This window comes from Nilaparvata lugens, chromosome 11, assembly GCF_014356525.2.
Source record: "Nilaparvata lugens isolate BPH chromosome 11, ASM1435652v1, whole genome shotgun sequence".
In the NCBI taxonomy this organism is placed as follows: Eukaryota; Metazoa; Arthropoda; class Insecta; order Hemiptera; family Delphacidae; genus Nilaparvata; species Nilaparvata lugens.
Window position 1 is genome coordinate 22,632,777 of NC_052514.1, and position 20,831 is coordinate 22,653,607.

Here is a 20,831-nt window from a genome sequence, read left to right on the forward strand (position 1 = left end):
ATTGGACAGGAATTAAAAATGCTCACTTATTACAGAATTGGGACTCCATCCGTGATGAATCTGATGTGAGTATTGCTTTTTCAGCGTTGTCTATTAATAATGAAGCTTAATTTACAACTGGCTTACCCAGCGAACTTCGTACCGCCAATGTATCTCATGTTACACTTGACTTTATTTGGTGAATCATGAAATTTATCTGACAATCAACATGTTCATTTACATCTCAATACGGACTTCCTATGTGTTTAGTCATGCAGCATTCATTATTCCGAAAACATATTATTCTTCTCAATCAATTGGTATTAATATCTATCAGTAAAGTTTTCAATTAAAAAAAGGTTATATCAGTGTTTCAAAGAAAAATATTCAATGTTTTCATAGCTGTAGATTGTCGTGATATGGTCCAGGAAATATGCAATGTACGATGAATCACACAGAATTCCATATTCTTTCCATTTTAGGATGAATATAAGCTAAGCTAAATTCAAAAAATTGTAAATTATTCTTTCATTCTTCAGTAATTAATGAATGCAATATGAATACTATACATATATACAATACAATATATATATACTCTCTTCCATTGAGTGAATAATTTTTTTCAACTTTTTCCAGTTTCTCAATGATAAGGGAGTGATAATTATATTTGTATAGGTCTTCTAAGGAACCATTATCAACAGCTGGTACCAATCAACTACACTTCAACTCCAAACTACCGTTTTAATACCAGTACACAATAATTTATCACAGGTATACTATCACAGGTGATATGTTTATTACAGCTGGTAACTTCAGATGCTAAATCATATTAGGCTATCACAATATGATCTTGAATCATGATCATCTTTTCGTTCTTCAGTAGCCGCTCGGCCGAAAATTTCGAAAACATATGTCTGTAAAATGGATTAATTACTAATTATTATTAGCCCCCCTATTAAAATTTCTGTTCAGAAACCATCCCCAATATTCACACAACATATTCCCAAAGTTTCATGCCGTTATGTCAAGTAGTTTTCAAGTCTACACACAAACAGAAATTCATTTTTTTATAAATAGATTTCCATTTGGCTCAACTAGAAGCCTCTCTAAATGAAGGTAGAATGATAAGGATTCAGTTCTGTTGTTTTAACATTTTTTCAAATCACTTTCAAAAAGTTCATGTAGTACCTACTATTGTGTTTGAGACACTTCTGGCGCTATCATAGTTTCACCACTATTCAGTTCCACAGTCCTATCTCTTGCAGTCGTTAACTATATCTATAATAATTATATAAAGTAACTAGCCGTCAGGCTGGCTTCGCTCACGATATCCGTCTAGCAAGGATATCCTCTACCTCTTCGAAACAGTTGTTAACTGCAACTAAATTAATAATTTTGTCAGGTTGGCATTAAGTTGAGTTGACTTTGTTAGGTTGGCACCAAGTTGAAGATTTAAATGCGTTTATCGCGGAAAAATTGATTGGGCACTGCTACTTCATCCTGGGAATATTATATTACTAGCAGTCAGGCTCGCTTTGCTCGCCATATCCGTTAGCCAGCCATTTAGTCTGGACCCCCGACTGGATCGTCCAAGAATGAGATCAGCAGGCTCGCTTCGCTCGCCTGCATTTTTCATTTGGGCATTTTTATCATATGTTAGGACAATCCAGTCGGGGGTCCAGACTAAATGGCTGGCTAAACGGATATGGCGAGCAAAGCGAGCCTGACTGCTAGTAATATAATATTCCCAGGATTGAAGTAGCAGTGCCCAATCAATTTTCCGCGATAAATGCATTTAAATCTTCAACTTGGTGCCAACCTAACAAAGTCAACTCAACTTAATGCCAACCTGACAAAATTATTAATTTAGTTGCCAGTTAACAACTGTTTCGAAGAGGTACTCTATCTAGATTATAGTTCTATAGTAACATATGATATGCAAATTTCAATTATAATTAAGAGATTGGGAGAAGAAGAATATACATGCTAAAAGATGAACTTTAAACCCTTAAAACAACCCTTAGAGTTAAAATATCGCCAAAAGATTTCATAGTGCGCCTCTAAAGGCCAACTGAACATACCTACCAAATTTGAACGTTTTTGGTCCGGTAGATTTTTAGTACTGCGAGTGAGTGAGTGAGTGAGTGAGTGAGTGAGTGAGTGAGTCAGTCAGTCAGTCAGTCAGTCAGTGAGTGTGTGCCATATCGCTTTTATATATTATATAGAAGAGCTGGCTTATGCACGTACGGGATAGGAAAATTATGTTTGACGCATCATCACGTCTGAACTACTGGACTAATCTACTTGAAATTTTGCTTATAGATTCTTATTTAACCAAGGATGGTTATAGGCCTATTCTCAATTCTTCAAAATTTCATTACGTCAAGTTTTCATTTTGCCAAGTTTTAAAATAGATCCTTGCGAAGCACGGGTTCTTGCTAGTATCTAATATATAGTATCTCTTTTTCTGTTTATTAACTTTCCTCAATGAACAACGATGCAATAATTTAATTTCAGATTATAATACATACTATTTCATACTTACCTCCTTGTTACAAAGCGATCATTCTAGTATATAGACACTATGAATAGACTATTGGCTACCCACTGTAACAGGAACTCACCTCTACACTCGGACTATAGTCTTGTAGGGGTATTCCAATAACATGGTCTGTATTTCAATGTAACCTTTGTTTGCATTTTTTTATGGAATAAAGAACATTTTATTTGATTTCATTCGATTTCTGAGAGTGAATTCGTCCGGATTAATTATTGCATCCTCCATTCGACTCTCAATTTTCAATGTTCATTGAACAGGTGCTTGGAATAATAAATTATCCTCCTTCATGTCGAGAATGTGACTCTTGTTGTGAATAAATCTAATGTTGGGTGCGAAACAGAGATACAGATCACAATAGATCTTCTACTTCTTATACAGTACAGATATAATATCTATAGATTCAAGAGAGTGGCAAGTAACAATATTATTGATGATAAATAAATAATTAATTCTGTAATGAAGTATCCATGCTTATGAAATTTTTCAAACATTTGCCTTCAAATTATACTTTTCAAATGCATTAAGGTATTTTATTCATGAGCGTTTTATAATATATACGACCGTATAAAATCACAATCTCAGTTCACACATACACACACACACACCCAAGTCTAGACTTGAAAAATGTACAACCTACTAATAAGCATCTTGTTATAAATGTTGTTATCCGTATCTGCGACTTTTCTATTGAAAACATTTATATCAATGACCAGTAACCTTTTCACGAGAATGCTTTCAATATTGTATCATTAATAATAAGTTTTCAAGATGATCCAAACAGTAATCAATTATTCAGATGCTATGATGAATCAATTATTCAAGATAGCAACGCACATCGTAGCCTACCAATCCATTCATTGGAAGGTATTAATTATCTCAAAACATTCTTGATTATAATAATTTGCTGTTGGAGGACTGTATAGTATATTATTTTATTACTAGAGACCCCTGGGTTGAAGAACTCGCTCATGAACTGTTGTTGTAATGATCTCTGAGATCCGCAACTTGTAAATATACAGAGTTAGTGAAAACTATTATGGAAACAGCAAAATATATTTTTTTTACAAGTATGATATATTATTACAGTAGTAAGTTTTCATGGGAATCCTATTCCAATTGAAAAAAAAACTTTCTGTCGCTTCAAAGCATTTATCCGCCATCTTGGATCCGTCATATGGATCCAACTTCATTTTTTCAAATGAGAATGTGGTCATGTGATACATGATTTTGATTCAGAATTTCAAAGGAAAATTAATGGAGAAACCCGCAAATCGATATCTCGAACGTAGTAACAAATCCAAACCAGCTGGTCGGTGTGACGTCATTGGTGTCTGTTATTCTTATCTTTTCAATGTTAAATTTGGTAAATTTGTAAGTCTTTTTCTCAAAAAGTAAATAGCTTTCAAGTTCCACCGACATCTCCTACGATTTATACAATATTTATCTTCAATTTTTCTAAAAATTCAATACTTTTGGACGGCTGGATCTTTCAGAATGATCGATTTTTTAATAGCCTGCACATCGAATACCTGTTGCTCTCTTATTGAAAATTAACATGCTTTCTCTGGCTTTCTTGTAATTCAATTACTCAATGCTAATGGATTCAATAAATCAATCATTGAATAATGAATTAAAAACGTGAAAACATTATTATTGTACTATAATAAAAAAAAATTCTTGAGAAAACTGTTTCATTTTGATAGCTTGATGATATACAAATCGAAAAACTTGAAAAATATCGCGGGTAGAAAGTTTATTTTCAGCCTTTGCACAGCCTTAAATCAGCTCATTCATAAGAACTGCACTAAATAGATATGTTAATTTTTTCCACTTTCACTAAGCAATCCTGGAGATTTACACCAGATCTGTTTTCAATCTCCTCGTTAATGTTGAGTTGTCCAAAAGCTGGATTGCCTCAACATTTTGGTGGTCATGTAGAGCCTCTTCATAGTTCCTTGCTGTTTTTACAATCATATCCTTGACTGTCTCCACCTGAAGGTCTCTATGAAGGTCAGCGTTCCTGATGAAATATGGAGCATTGACAGCATTTTGCAGGAACTTATTTTGGAATCGTTGGATGATGCCAATATTATTCTCTTCTGTACAGACCCACAGTTGTGCACCATACAACCAGTCAGGTCTCAGAATTTGTTTGTAGAGTAGATTTTTATTGTAGGTTGATAAGCTTGAATTCCTTTCTATCAGCCAATACATCCTACTATACTACTTGTAGATGAGCTCATCCCTCTTTTTCTTGACATGGCTTTTCCACCGAAGTTTGGCAACCAGCGTAATGCCAAGATATTTTGCCTCGTTTGCATATGGTATCACGTGGTTGTTGATTCTGACTGATATGTAATCATGCGGTCTATTTGCGAAGTTCACATGCACAGACTTCCTTTCATTAAATTTAATTCTCCAGTCTATGGTCCATTTTTGAATTTTTGTGAGACTTACTTGAATTTTTCTTGTCGCTTCTTCATTGCTGTCTCCAGGAGCTAGAACTGCTGTGTCGTCTGCAAAGGTGGCGATGATGTTTTCTTCTGGTACAGGAATATCATTTGTGTAAAGCAGGTAGAGAATGGGCCCCAAAAAACTTCCTTGAGACACTCCTGCTTCAATTTTCGTTAACTTTGAGTAGCTATCTTCTTGTTTCAGCCTGTACCTGTACCTGTTTGAGAGGTAGGATCTCAATATCGTTGAATAATGGATGGGTAGTATTTTCTAGATTTTTTATTTTATTTTCAATCACCTATTAAATTTGTTTCTCAAATGTGAGAATATTGATACTGATGGGCACGCATCATAAAAAATCTGGTGTGGTACACTTACACAAGTTTCCTTGCTCATTGATCTATAAGCCTCATTAACGAGGATAATTTAGGGGAATAACATTATGCCGATTGGCGGCTAAATAACTAAAACTACGATTATACTATTGTTATTGTGTTCAGAGTACATTTTCCTTTGTTTGAATTATGAAATTTGAGGATTTTTTGAAAGTTGTCTAAACAGCTGTTCTACAAATAAGATATCGACATGTGTTCTTTTGGATAAACTGCTCTACCTACCTACCTCACGCACGAGAAGGAGGTTACAAAGTAAATTTCTCAAGGATGGGGGGGACCCCCTGTTAATTTCTCAGGGAGGAGACTCATGCCAGTTAATAGAGCATATATATTACTAAACAGGGTATGAATTTGAAAAAAATCGGTCAAGTTATTTTTGAGAAAATTGTGATAGAAATTTAACAAAATTCATTCTTCTCAGGAATATTACGGAGCTCCTGCAATTTTCCCAGAAATGAGACTCATGTCAGTTGATAGGGCTTATAAATATAGCTATCTAGGGTATAAATTTGAAGAAAATCGTTAGAGCCGTTCTCGATAAAACCGTGAAAAACATGGTTTTTTAGCCATTATCCGCCATTTTTTTCGCCATTTTGATTTGAATTTTATTGTATTTCTCATTGTCGGATCCTCATGGTATAAGGACCTTAAGTTTAAAATTTCAAGTCAATCGGTTAATAAGGAATGGAGTTATTGTGTTCACGTTCACAGACAAACACACACACACACACACACACACACACACACACACACACACACAACACACACACACACACACACACACACACACAATACTTTCCTTGCCCTATTACCATAGGGCAAGGAAAGTAAAAATATTGAAACCCCCCATATAGAAATAGACTCGGCCAGACATCTGTGTAATACATGCAATGGATAATCCACTTGTCAGCTGATTGATTATGAATAATTCTATTATAGTCTGATTATTAGAGTATAGAGGAATTCCTTTTCTTTTCATATTATCCTTAAAATTCAAAATTTCAAAAAAACCTTGTGAATACATCGACGCGCAGAAAAACGAATCATTCCTGCCAAATATCATTGAATTCTATCAACGCGTTTGGCCGTAATCGCGTTACATACAGGGAGACAGAAGAAAATCCGAGTTAAAACATAGACCTCACTACATTCGGTCAATTACAGGAATAGCATACAAATAATTCCAGCTGACTGATGAATGATAAATCAAAACAATTTTTTTTCTTATGCACTTTCAATATTACTCTAATATCCTGAAAAACGACGGAGTGAATCAATTTTGTTGTCCAACGAACTTGACCTGTGAAAAGGCTCGAAAAATTTGTGTTTAAAATTTGAAGCTGATTGATCAATTCTCTCCAAAGTTCTTGTCGAACATAGAAACAGACAGAATACGACTTTGGGCTTTAGTAAGTCAAAAGTGAGAACTCCGTTTACGCTCGTTCAATTATTCTCCTGTGGTCCCGCTGACAACAATGGGGCACGAGGCAAGCTCACTCTTTGAGCTCGATAACCGTACTATGCGAACACTTGTTTCAGAAAAGCAGCGCGTAAGTCTTCACGCAGCTGACAATTCAGAGATAATCTTACAATAGATCAAATGAACCATTGGGAATAATAGAATTACAAGTACTCGATCATTGATTTAGACTCAATAATTGTAGAAAATACAAGTAACAGATGTAAGGTGCATAGTAATATATAAGTTGGTGCTACCAGCTACCAGCTAGAAGAGCCTTCAAGAAAGCACACGGCAGCCAATAATGAGGTTAATGAAGCGGAATCAGACGACAATTGAGTAGGCCTATTGCTAGTGGAGAGTTTGAGGATGAACCGTTTTGGAACAATAGCCCAATTAAATGTACAGGTAGCGCAGCCCCGTCTCGTTTCTCTAACCCGATAAAACAGATTGGAATGTGATCCAATTTCGAATTTATCGATAAGATACATGTTCTCAAGTCGATTATGATTTTTTGAAGATGCTTAAGAAAATGAATTTTTACTTCAATTTGTGATCGTTAGTCTTGAACTATCGTCACACAAAGTTCTACCTTCGCTTAATCACACTAACATATTTGTGATAGGGATTTCGATTCTCAGTTTTTCTGGACAGGATAATAGATTTTCCAGACAACAACACTCAATACTCTCAATAATCCACAGAACAGGTTCTCAATTGATAGGAACAAACCAATCTTGCACAATTGTACATGGTGCTTTGAAATGAATAGACGCGGTTAATGAATGGGTTGAATGGCCCTGGTATGCTGCTCCTTTTCTAAAGCCTGCCACTATCAATGGAGTGTGTTGATGATTCATGAGTGGGTTAAGAGCCGAACTGAAAAATGGATCAACTAGAAATTTCCATTATTGAGAAATGGAAGGCGGATGATTGTGATAGCCGGAAAACTCGGTGGAAATATTTTCCCAGCGGAAATCGCTTTGTCTCCAGTCAGCCACCTGCGAGCACCAGAACTGTAGTGGGAAACTCATAAAAGCCGTCCAATTGCAATCCACCGGCAAACAAATCTGATGTCTGATAAGCAGAGTCGGTTCAGGGGCGGAATTGGAATTTCCAATTGTTCAATATTCCACCATGAACTCATTCAGTGATGTTCAGCGTCCAACTTCATGTTGGTTTGTTTTCTACAGCCAGCCTCAGGTGATGGGATATAATACAAATAATTCATATCCACAGGATTGAGAAATGATAGGAGATACTCTTTCAAAACTGAACTATTAAGGTAAAAACTCTCTGTCTAATATATTATCAATGTTTTTAATAGCTAACATCAATCAGAGAAGTTTGAATGATCCTGATACTTTTTGCTTTATTCAATCTATCTCCTGTAATATTCGAAAAAGTTGAATAAATAATGACTTAGAGAATCATCAAGTGATAACATTATGTATTTGGAACTGGATCTATTATTAAGTTTCAAATATTTTTCACAAAACATGAGAAAAACCTTCATTAATGGATCCTATATCGTTGTAAATTTGAGAAGAACGATTTTTCCACAGTATTTTGAATTTTGATTATGAGGATGAACTGAGAGTAGAAAATATTAGAGGATGGAATTCTCTGAATGAATGGAAAAAAGGACTGAACGTTATTTCCAATGTCGAAGTTGGAAAACGATGAACATGAATCCAATGTATTATATCCCTATCTGTATCCAATCCCAATAATGTATTCAATAAACCTAATGTATAGGGTTTATTTCATACATTATGTTCAATAGAACCCTAATGTATCCAATAAAATAAATAATATAGGCATGCTTACTTCATTTCTATATCAGATCATTAACACTGTACTCTATGCTATCTGTATCAATCCCTCCGCTCTCTCTTACTCACTCCCTCTCTCTCCTTCGGTTTTTCTCATCCCTCCAATTTCATTTTCTTATTATCTACCTCATTTTATGCACCGGATATTTACTACTTTCTTCTAATATCTCTCTCTTCATCCACCTTTTCAGACAATAATCTTACATAATCTATGTGTATTCTCACACAGCCTAGTCCTCTCTTCACATTCTTCTCTCTAAAAACCGTCAACTGCAATTTGAAATCAATCAACTGATTCATATTTCTCGTTCTTATTTTCCATCTCTCTGTACACTCTCTTTTAATTGTCTATCCTCTTAATGACTTTCATATACTTTCTGTACTTTTACTGCTGTGTTTCTGCTGGAGTTTTCTTCCTGTTTCCAGACCTGGTTCCTGTGACTTCTCGCACGCGCTCTCTCTCGCCCTGGCTCTCTCTCGCTCCCCCACCTGCTCGCTCCCATCAGCATCTACCACTGCAAACTGCCCACCATATTGGATTATCTGCTGGACTCTGATAAGTTTTATAATAGTGCACTGTTGATTAATTTGGACTTGAATTTCTATTTTTCCAACGGACGCCGAACTATCTGATTCATTCATGACTATTCTTGTATTTGAGATTTTCTTAGTTTCAAGCCTTCCTAGTTTTAGTGCTACCTTACCCTTTAATTCGTCTGTCATGCTCTGCTACTTAGTTGAATCTATGTCTTTCTGTGTCTCGAATGATGCCTTTCAGTGACAACCCAGCTCGCTCGCCCTCTCCTCATTTTAACTTGAATAATAATAATGGTAACAATATTCAGGACACAGGCATAATATTAGCTAACAAACTACACCCTCTTAAGAAACTTTTTAAAGCCGCTCATCTTTATGTTCAATCCCTCAGCTGCCACATCGATGAACTGAGAGCAATTTTCCGATTTCAAGACTTCAATGTAATAGGTATTTCAGAATCATTTCTCAAGCCCAGTATTCATTCTAGCCAAGTTGCATTGCCCGGATATAATCTTTTCCGAAATGATAGGCTTAATAAGGCTTGTGGAGGGGTTGCAGTCTTTGTGAAAGATTATATAAAAACAAAAATATTAATCTCATCAGAGCAGGAGTACTCTGCCAGACCTGAATTCATGTTACTTGAATTATCTTTATCTAGCTCTAATAAACTACTTGTTGGTATCTGCTATCGCCCACCAAAAATTGGCCACTTCAGTGACTTCGATAATGCCTTACTTTCTTTCATGCCTCATTATAATCGAATACTAGTTATGGGAGATATGAACACTGACCTAAATATGACACATCGTAACTTTGACTACTTTCAACTGACCACAATATTCCAATGCCTTAATATGACTATCTTACCACTCGATCCAACTCATCATACTAATGACTCTGACACATTCATTGACTTACTAATAGTTAGTGATCCAAATGAGGTTGTTGAAACTGGTCAAATCTCTGTACCAGCCATTTCAAGACATGACTTGATTTACTGTGTACTCTCTCATGAGACACCTAAACCCGCTCAGAAATTTATTACTTACAGAGACTTCAAACACATTGACGAAGACGCTTTTTTGACTTACGTAGTTCAAACCCCCTGGCATCAGATTGAAGCCTTACTCACTGTTAATGCAATGGTTGAAACTTTTGAAAATTGGACACTCAATCTGTATGATAAACATGCACCCTATGTGACGAGGAGGATAAACAGAGAACGACGTGTACCATGGATGACTCCTGAAATACTCAAAATGATGGGACATAGAGACAAAGCTCACAGAAAATTTTAAAAAGACATTTGACTTGGACAGTTTAATTGAGTATCGCAGTTTGAGAAATAAAGTAAAACAACAGCTATGGAATTCGAAGACTAGGTACTTGAACTCATTCATGACAGACAATAGACAAGACTCTAGATCACTATGGCGCGGAATAAAAGAATTTGGCCTTGGTAAACAGAAATCTCAAACTGAAATTGACTTACCTTTGGACGATATTAACAAACATTTCGTTTCTCATTCGACACAACGTGACAAGACAGTCATCAATAATCATATTAATAATCTCAAACATCAGGTAACCAATCTAAATGTACCACTTGGAAACAAATTCAACTTCCATCTAATATCTGAACTGGACGTTTTTAAAGCAATACAACGTAGTCACAGCAATGCAATGGGGGTGGATAACATACCAATTAAATTTATTAAAAAAATGTTGTTTGCAGTGTTGCCCACCATAACATTTATTTTTAACAAGTCCCTTGAAAACAACGAATTTCCTGAAAATTGGAAGCTTGCTCTAGTACATCCACTAAACAAAGTCACCTCTCCCAATAAAGTTGAAGATTTCAGACCAATTAGTATTTTACCCGCTCTGTCCAAAATACTTGAAAGAATTGTTCATTCACAAGTTGTAGAGTTTCTCGAAGGAAATAGGAAACTACATAATTTTCAATCTGGATTCAGAAAATCTTTTTCTACTGAAACCGCTCTCTTGCGTGTCACCGATGATATTAGGTTAGCTATGGATCAAAGAAAGTGTACTGTTCTCTGTCTGTTTGATTTCTCAAAAGCATTCGACACTGTAGATCATGAAATTCTGTTGAACAAACTAGCTAATCTTGGGTTTAGTTATCAAACCCTTGCATGGTTCAAATCCTATCTCTCAGGTAGAAAATAATGTGTCTCTGATAAAAATAATAGGTCTAATTGGTTGAATGTTAACCATGGCGTCCCTTAAGGTTCTATCTTAGGCCCCCTACTCTTCACTCTTTATGCAAATGACCTACCCTCTGTCATCAAATTTTCTAGTTTCCATACTTATGCTGATGACCTTCAAATTTATGCAAGCTGCCCAATCACTAAAATTAATGAAACAGTAAATAAAATGAATCACAATATAATTTCAATAGTAGGATGGACAAAGAAAAACGGACTAAAACTCAACCCTATAAAAACTCAGCCCATAATAATTGGATATTCAAGACTAGTAAACAACATCGATTTAAACTCACTTAAAAAAAATAATGTTGATGGTGTCGAAGTAGCTTACTGTGATTCAGTTAAAAACCTTGGAATTATTATGAACAAAAATCTTGACTGGTCTGATCAAATTAATAAGACTTGTAAATTTATATTCTCTGCCATGCATTCATTGAAGAAGATGCAAGATATTCTTCCTAGAAAAATTAGATTGTTACTAGTCAAATCGCTCATATTCCCACATCTTATGTATTGTAATTCTGTGCTCAATGATATGCAAGTAACCTTAAATGATAAACTTCAGCGATGTCAAAACTATTGCCTCAGGTTTGTTTACTCTCTCCAACGCCATGAACGAATCACTGAAGCCCATATTGATAGTTCAACTTTAAAGTTACCTGATCAGAGAATGCTTCGTATAATCAAGCTTGTTAGGGACATTTTAAAATATGGTGAACCAATCTATTTTAAAAACGATTTTAAATTTGTATCTGAAGGTAGGAGAATTGATGCTTCCCACACTAGAACAGGTGAAAATACTCTAAGAATTCCAAATCATCGAACAACTATTTATACAAAATCCTTCCTTGTTAGCGGTTGTCGTGCATGGAATGCACTCCCAAATCAAATTAGGTCCATAGAGAGTCGAGCGGGCTTCACCCGTATATTGAGACATTATCTTTTAGAAAAAATGGCTGAAACTGTCCAACCCTAAAGCAGCATGACATTCAATTAAACCTTCCTTAATCCCTATCCTTATCCTTTATAATAATTATTTTCCTCCACCCCCAAGTAAAAATGATGGGTTTTCTCTTTTTATTTCATTCATGTAAACTTAGCATAAAAAAATGTGCATAAGTTTAGCATAAGCTTAGTGCATAAATTTAGCATAAGATTGTTCCTTATTCAAACTCTTCCTCGAGTGGATCTTAGCAACCCCATTCTATATCCCTTACCCTCTCTTTTGTATTATAATTTCCCCTTCATAATTCCCTAATTAGAATTATTATTATTTCTTCATGAACTTTCATAATCATATTATCTTGTTATTTACATAAACTAATCTCTTTTGTAGAATAATTTCCCTTTGTTATTAACATTATTTTTGGATTTAAATCAACAAATCTCTTTTCTAATAATAACTTTCACTCCCTCTTTATTCCAACTATTATATCATATCGATTTTCTAATTATTGGGAATTAACTTTTTCTTTATTTTTATCCTTATTATTATTTACTCTTTTCTGTTAATTGATTCAACTCTGAATGATTTATCGTTTCTATGATTTGGTTTTTACTTATTGATATTTTTAGTCTTAATTTTTTTTTCGCTTAGACATAATATTTCGTTTGAATTTTTAACTTTTTTTACGGTTAAGTGCTGAAGGGCAGGGTATCCTTGAGAATGGACTTCTTAAGGTCCAAACTTCGCCGTTTCATGTGAAAACATTACAGTAGTACCTTAACTTTTGCATTTTTCATCACTTTTCTTGCTCAATATTATTGTAGAACTCATTAGTTTAATATGATTCACCATGTCATTTTACCGCTACTGGTATTTATTTTTAACGCTAGAACGTAAGTTGAATTATGTTTTGTTAAACACATGAATGAAGGAATCTGAATCTGAATCTGAATCCCTACTGTAGATTCAGAGGAAGGAATCTACACAGAAAAAAATGACACTGACATTATCACGATATAATGAAAGGTAACCATGAAGTCGGTGAAATTTACCAGGGATACGATATTTTTAGTGAAAAAGTTATTGTTGAGAGAGTATTGAGTTCCTCCAAATAATTTCGTCCCATTAATAATTTGATTAGTTTCATTTCTCAATCATACTTTTAAAGCTAGTTCACAGTTAGATAGTTTCTACATTATTATAGAAAACACAAAGATTCATTGATACATTTTTTCGTTCAATGTGAGTTGTAATTTAAACGTGATGAAGAATACAAGAATAGAATAGAATTGCTGCTTTTATACCTAGGAGGGTAGGGTTGGAGAAGGAAGCATTCTCCACTTAATAAGGATCGATTATTTTGAATGTATACTGTTTGCTTATTTAATTGAATAAATAATTTAAAATTGGATTTCTTTCACATTCAATCCTCGACGCGAAAATACGCGGAAAATGTAGAGTTGTACCAGCTCCTAGTTTGGAACGGTAATAATTGATATAGTTTCATGCACCATAAACAATCTTTTATTGTGAAATTGATATTTGTAGAATTTTAGCATCTAATTTGTAGAATTTAAGCATTTGTTTAGAAAATTGATATTGATACCTACATCAGAAAGTGTGGCCCACTCACAAGCAGCAATAATATTAATAGAGTAGTAATAATAAATTCATCTTATAATCAAGATGGATGGATTGGAAAAGATCATTGATAAGGGAGAGAATTGGCTAATGGCGGATAATTCGAGTAGGTTATCTGATAGTGTTTGCTCCACGAGAACCTGTTCGTGTGAGTTGAAGAGAGTTGTTTTTCACTTGTTTCCAAGATAAATGAGATGAAACAAACGTTTTTCTCTCCAAGCAGAATCCACACAGAAAACTTAAGCCTCATGTTTTTCTCCGTTTAGTCCCGCACTAGGAGCAAAGTGTTGATAAATTGTAGCTCCTTATAGCAGTAGCCGACTGAGCGACGTGAGTTCCCGAGGACTGAGGAGCCCTCTGCAAAAACTCATTAGAGAAGAAAAAGAGCTCGCAAAACAAACACTTCAATGTCCCAATCTCGAACTCTTCAATTCACATGCCTCTCCACACCATCAACGTCTGATTGGCTCCACTGTGCTTTATCACACAGAAAATAAATCTCTTGTAAATAGGTTACGTTCCGCAGGTCAGATTCTAAATTTAAACAGTCACTTTCTGGGCTCCTAACGATAAAACGTTACAACTTCTACTCTGTTGAAAAAATAATTGCAACATTCACACACACGGATTTCAAGGCTTTCAATTGTGTCGATATTAGATCATCCTCATTGAATATTTGATTTTTATCCATCTATTTGCAGAGTTCTCTACATAATACATTTCTAAGATTAATATCAAGAGATACTGACTTCACGTAGTTCAGCAAGGCCCTTTTTATACTTCAATGTTTTTATTCATCATGAACTGCTTACTATTAAATATCACTTTTTTGTTATTAAATAGAACGACTAGCAGTCGAATTTCTCCAATGAATTTATTCAATCACCGTGACAACGAGATTTTTTGGCAGGTCCGCCATCCCGACGTCCAATCAACTGCAATCCTCAATCAGCGAAGATCGCGGACCTACCAAAAGATCTCGTTGTCACAGTGAGTAGATAAATACATTCATTGGAGTGACACAATGGTCCATAATAGTCTATGGATTGTTCCATATAGAGATATAGTATGAGTCCCAGGCCCGGTTGCACAAACGTCTGTTGAATTTCAATTAGGATTGAATGCCAAAACAACCAATCAGTTTTTTCAAAAGAAGCCTTCTCTGATTGGTTCTCGTGACATTTCATCTGTGTTAGAATTTATCAGACTCTTATGTTTGCATATAGACAGGCAAGTCGCATAGCCAGCATTTTTATTGGCGAATGACAATACGTCTAGATTCAATGACAATTAGGCTATTTTTGTTGTAACCTATTCGAAATGAATGGAAATCGAATTTATATGATGTTCCAGAGTGAAGTTCTCTCGCATTCAATGGAGTCATTGTTTCCAGAGATCGGCTACAAGAGCCTGAAAATAACTTGCAATCAGGAGCTAAAATAATAGAATGATATTCAGAGTTGAAACGAATGTTTATCGGTTCAGTTATTTACAACAATCAGCAATAAACATCTAACAAATAGTTTAACTTAATATAGTAAATTTCTATAGGTCAACTTAACAATATTCGTAAAGAGTTATCAACAATCATAAATTTATTAATATAGTGAGAAGAACACACAAATTACAAAGAGGATTATAGGCTACACATGAAAGGCATGCTAGGGAGAAATACATTGAGTTTGCTGAGTTCATAACATTAATGAGCATGGAATAATACATTTCTGGAGGAATAATTATTACTGACAAGGATTGATTGAGAATGATGAGTATTGAAAATTCCATGATAGATATTGATAAACAGTGGATTTTAAGGAAGATAAACCCATTTAATTTGACTAGTCATAACAATAATAATCATTAAACAGTCCCTCTCTCACAAAAAGGTATATTATAACAGATGGACTGTCAAGTCTTTGGTACGTTTTTCTCAAGTTTTTCGTGTATTCGGGATGGTAACTTTTCAGAAATCATGTTCAAAATAACAAGATACATAATTCATAGATAAAGATACCTGGAAAGGGTACAGTTACGAGAATATAATGAATAAGAATCACCCATTTTTGATAACATTGGAATAGTTATTTGTATCACTATGCTTTCGTATCTCATCAATGAAGAACTCCAAAATCAGAATTTCTAGTTAATTACAGCAGAAAACATACACAGCAGGGCTTAATTAACAATAAAATATATAACAATAATGGTAATCGAAAGCTGAATAAAGGGATTCCAATGTACATTATGGAAACACTTTCACTATTGATATGAATCTTCTTGTGCTGGCTGCTGGGAATCATCAAAAACAAAAATGAACATATTTTTTTGTTAAAAATCGATGAATGACAAATAACTTACTATTATTGTTCGAAGATAATTGTAAAATTATCAATACCTATAGATAATACAGAGATAGAGAATACATTGTGGTAGATTTGTTATTCTAATAATCGAAGTCGACATTAGCGAGCGTGATTCTTGCAAAATGGTCGACCTCCTTTGGCGAAAAAGCTCTGTCCTTCAAGATTCTTTTTGCACATCTGGAAAAAAGCGAAATTGTGGTATCAAAAACAATGTTGTATGAAACAGATTATGGGCAAGAAATTTATGCTGAGAAATCCACTTGTTTCATCTTGGTATTCAAAAGTCCTGTTTCTATTTGAAATTGGCTTACAGTACAAGTCTACAATCTATAGCAAGCTCAAAATATTTTCAAGAGACACTATCATTTGTATTAGTCAGGAGAAAAAATAAGGAAAGGTTATTTCCAGGATAATAATGTGAGTTTTCATTTATACACTATATTAATTACAACCAGATGATAAAGTATAACCAAGTTTTTTTTAAACGTCACATTCGATCTTGCAAGAAATCATCTGACAAACACTAATAAGAATACAGGGCGTGTCAAAATGTTCTCCGAGGCTACGAAAATTCATTACAAAAAAATATTCCACTTACAATAATGTAACAAGTCCTGTCCATTGCCCACTGTCCTGGGTTGTCCTGCCCATTTTCATAACGAGGTTCGACGGTACCTTAACACAACACTGCCCCGACGCTGGATAGGACTCGCGTTTGATGAAGACCAACAACTTTCGCTGTGGCCACCAAGATCACCAGACCTCACGCCATGTGACTTCTTTCTCTGGGGCTATGTGAAAGACAAGGTCTTCACCCCATCAATGCCGAATGATATCGCTGAGCTGAAGGATCGCATAATCAATGCGGTCACCTCTATCGAAAGAGACATGTTAGGGAGTGTTTGGGCTGGACTTTTGTGTTGACACGTATGCCGTGTCACCAAAGGAGAACACATTGAACTTTAATAAATGTTAAAAAATCGGAATCTCTGCTTCTGCACGTACAAATTTCATTTAGGTAAGTGGAATAGCCTTCCTGTAGTGAATTTTCGTAGCCCCGAAGATAAATTTTGAAACGCCCTATATTATTTCCTGCTGTGTGATTGAAGTGGTACCCGTATATCAGTAACTAACATCAGGCAGGTCTATTTCGTATGTGAACCTTGAACAGTTTGAATTTTAAAGGAGGAATGATATTAATTTCACGTGAGGAGTGCCAGCATGGAGCTGGCATTGGAGAATGGTTCAAATGGAGAAAGTAGAATATTATTTTCATATTTTGACGTTTCAATCTCAAAATACTGAATGAGATTATATAATTTGACAGTGGAGCAAACTGATCCAGCCGCTCAGGAGCTGGAATGTTTATTGCAGAATAATTGGAAAGGTTGTTTTTACTCACAGTGCAGTTGAAGCACTGGCTGTGGTAGTTGTTAGCCAAAGCTTCGACCCATCTGTCACCGGCCTCGATGGGGAAGCCGCACGAAAAACATTTAGTAGTAAAAAGCTCGTTCCAATCTGCAAGATAACGAGACAAAAAATTCAAAATTAAATCTTCAGCGCTCAGACTTCATTTAAAATGCCTGCAAGCTAGAAAATAATAGAAGCCAGAACGGATACAATAGATGAAGTAAGATTTATTAAGAACAAAACTGAATTGGAATCAAAGAGAATACTATAAAAATTAAGGTAATCGAGAACAAAGCTGATAGGAGAATTGTTTACCAATTCCATTAATACCCATCAGAATCCCCTGTCAAAATTTATTTCAAGAGATTATTCAAGTCATTATTCACTATTATTTTGAAATCTTCAAAGTCCTTTGTTCATTCCATTTAAGTAATGATCACCTGTAGCATTTTCCAATAATACCAAATGAATCAAGTATTGTAAGCAATGAATAATTGCAACGAAAATGTGGAAGAAGATTGAAATAAATCAATCGATACGGCTGCTACTAATGACTCAGTGAGTAATATTAATCAATGTCAATGTCAATCAATGTAATAAGTGATTTATCATGGATTTTTTTCTAGCATATAGCTCAAGACTCTGATATTTCATAGAATCCTTTTATCGAGTCATCTATTCACGACCTTCCTCTTGCATCATTACACTTGCACTTTCTATATCAATGTTGTCTCAATTATTCATTCATATACTGACATATATGAAAATCCAAATATGAATTGCTTATTCAACTCAAATTTGCATTCCAATTTATCATTTAATGTATTTTCATTTATTTAATCATTCACACACGTAAGATACAATACAAATATACAAAAGTAATACATGCAAAACAATGACAACAACAATAATAATAATACTTAAAATCAAATACTGTGATGAAGAAAAAGGGGAAGATTGAAGGGTTTCCATCTATGGTTATCCATGTTATCGGAAAACCTTCAGAGAGAAAAAAGGTGGAGAAAGTGAATAGCAGGTAGGTGTGATAAAGGGAGGTGTTGATGGGATTAGGAGAATGATAGGACCAGGTGGTAGAGAATAATTTGAAAGACTAAAGATTTACCAAGGATAACAGAATATAGAAGTATCAGAGCTTATTCGATGAAATCAAAATTTATAGATCCAACTTGAAAAATTACTATGAAAATACTTCTAAAATTGATGATAGAAACAGTATATAAGCTGAGAAGTAGGGAATAGGCTAATATAAAATTATTGTTGGATTCCCAATTTAAGGGGGGTAGCTGATTTTTTTTCAAATTTTATGGAGTTTTCAATAGGATTTTCAAGATGATTTTCAATAGTAGGTGACCACCTCTGCTGAATTAAAAAAATATGAGTAATTTGATAATCTGCAAGGGAAAATCGTGGATGAAAAGGAAGTGCATTTCTACTTGCTTGGAAAACTGAATCTGTCCAAAATATACTGACTTCACCACATTGTAAAAAATATTTTCCTCTTCAAGTGAATCGCCATATTATTATAATACAATATAAAATTCTCCATATCCCAGTTCAACATATTCATGAAGAAGAAATTATTTGAATTATATGATAAGAAAAGAACATTTTTGAATATTAACAGCGGAGTAAGCCCATTATAGTGTGTAAGAAAATGTAGTGTACTGTTTTCCATTCCCGATCATTTTATGATATGTGTATTTGCTGTATGTCTCTGTTGAATGAATAAATAAATATATAATGATATTCTATTCAACAATAGTAGATTATAGTAACAGATACAATCAAAAGAGTGGATCAATTAACAACTGTAGATGTGAAATGATGAGCTATCACGAATACGTTTGAATGAATGTAGTGAGGGAAGAACAATGATTTACTGACCGTTCTCGCAGTAGGGGAGAGCATCTTCCAGGAAGAAGGGACTGTTTCCGAACAGCTTTCCGCAGTACGCACAGCAGAAACATTCGGGATGGAAGTGCTTTCCAATCGCATTCAAACAATCCTACATACAAAAATCATAATATTAAAAGGAATAACAAAATAGAAAAGAGTGAATCAATATTAACAACTGTAGATGTGAAATGATGAATTATTACATAAAATTTCATTTTTATTATTTCGATTTCATGAATGGATTGATTTCAGTTTCAATTTATGTTTAGGTACATTCGAATTTCCATCTAGCAGTCCACCCTGTTGTCAATATTTGCAGAAGTCTTCGGGGCGAATTACAGCATTCAATTTGGATTTTCGTTTAATAATAATTATTAATTCATTAGCATTTGATTTATTGTAATATCTCAGTAATTTCTATCTGAAAAAAGTAGAATTCTTAACATCTTGAAACAGCATTATTGTGAATGTCAGTCGGATAGAAAACTGGAGAGCTGCAGAGTGTTGCTTTATTCCTTAATTCTGATTTTCAATGGCAGCAGAGAGACTTGGCATTCTTATCAAGTGAAATTTTGTGAGTGAATTTAAGCAAACTTCTTTAAAATAATGTTCCCTCACTCTGATTGCAGCACAAATGATATATAATAGAGTCATTGTGTACTAGGAGATTGTATTTTAGGTACATTGGAAATTACTAGTACCTCTTTGTATTTTATGTATGAACACAACTAGTTTCAAGCACTTATGACATTTTCAAGTTGAACATCGTGAAACGAATTGTGTTATATAAAAATATATATAATAAGGGTACTGGTAATAATTGAACAATGCGAGTGGCCCTATCAAAAACTCAATTCAAGTTTCGTATAATATTACATTTATATTTGATACGATTATGTGTCAAATAGAATAGAAAAGATGGTGTTTTATTTTCAAATGACATGCTGAAAAATGTGGAGGAGGGAGGCTTTCTCTCCAATAGTTTACGATCGGTTGAGCGATTTTCTACTTCATCTCTTGTCGCAATTCGGCGTTATTTTGATCTTCCAATGTGTTACTTTTCCTTGTTAAAAAGTTTAAGATTTCGGTGTAAGACCAAACTTC

The 20,831-nt window shown here is 34.5% G+C and overlaps 1 protein-coding gene across 15 annotated transcripts in view; it reads right to left on the reverse strand.

The window, feature by feature from the left end:
• Positions 1–15,490: 15,490 nt before the first annotated feature.
• The window catches only part of LOC111057090 (PDZ and LIM domain protein Zasp), a 118,078-nt gene continuing 112,737 nt past the window's right edge, over positions 15,491–20,831 (reverse strand). For 14 of the 15 annotated variants that reach the window (XM_039437883.1, XM_039437880.1, XM_039437882.1 and 11 more), the window contains 3 exons: positions 19,716–19,836; positions 17,803–17,918; positions 15,491–16,577 (listed from right to left, as the gene is read on the reverse strand). In XM_039437883.1, the coding sequence (XP_039293817.1) occupies positions 16,500–16,577; positions 17,803–17,918; positions 19,716–19,836 (315 nt within the window). In that variant the 3' untranslated portion in view covers positions 15,491–16,499. The remainder of the gene's footprint in view (positions 16,578–17,802; positions 17,919–19,715; positions 19,837–20,831) is intronic. The other variant, XR_005572483.1, reaches the window with a different exon arrangement.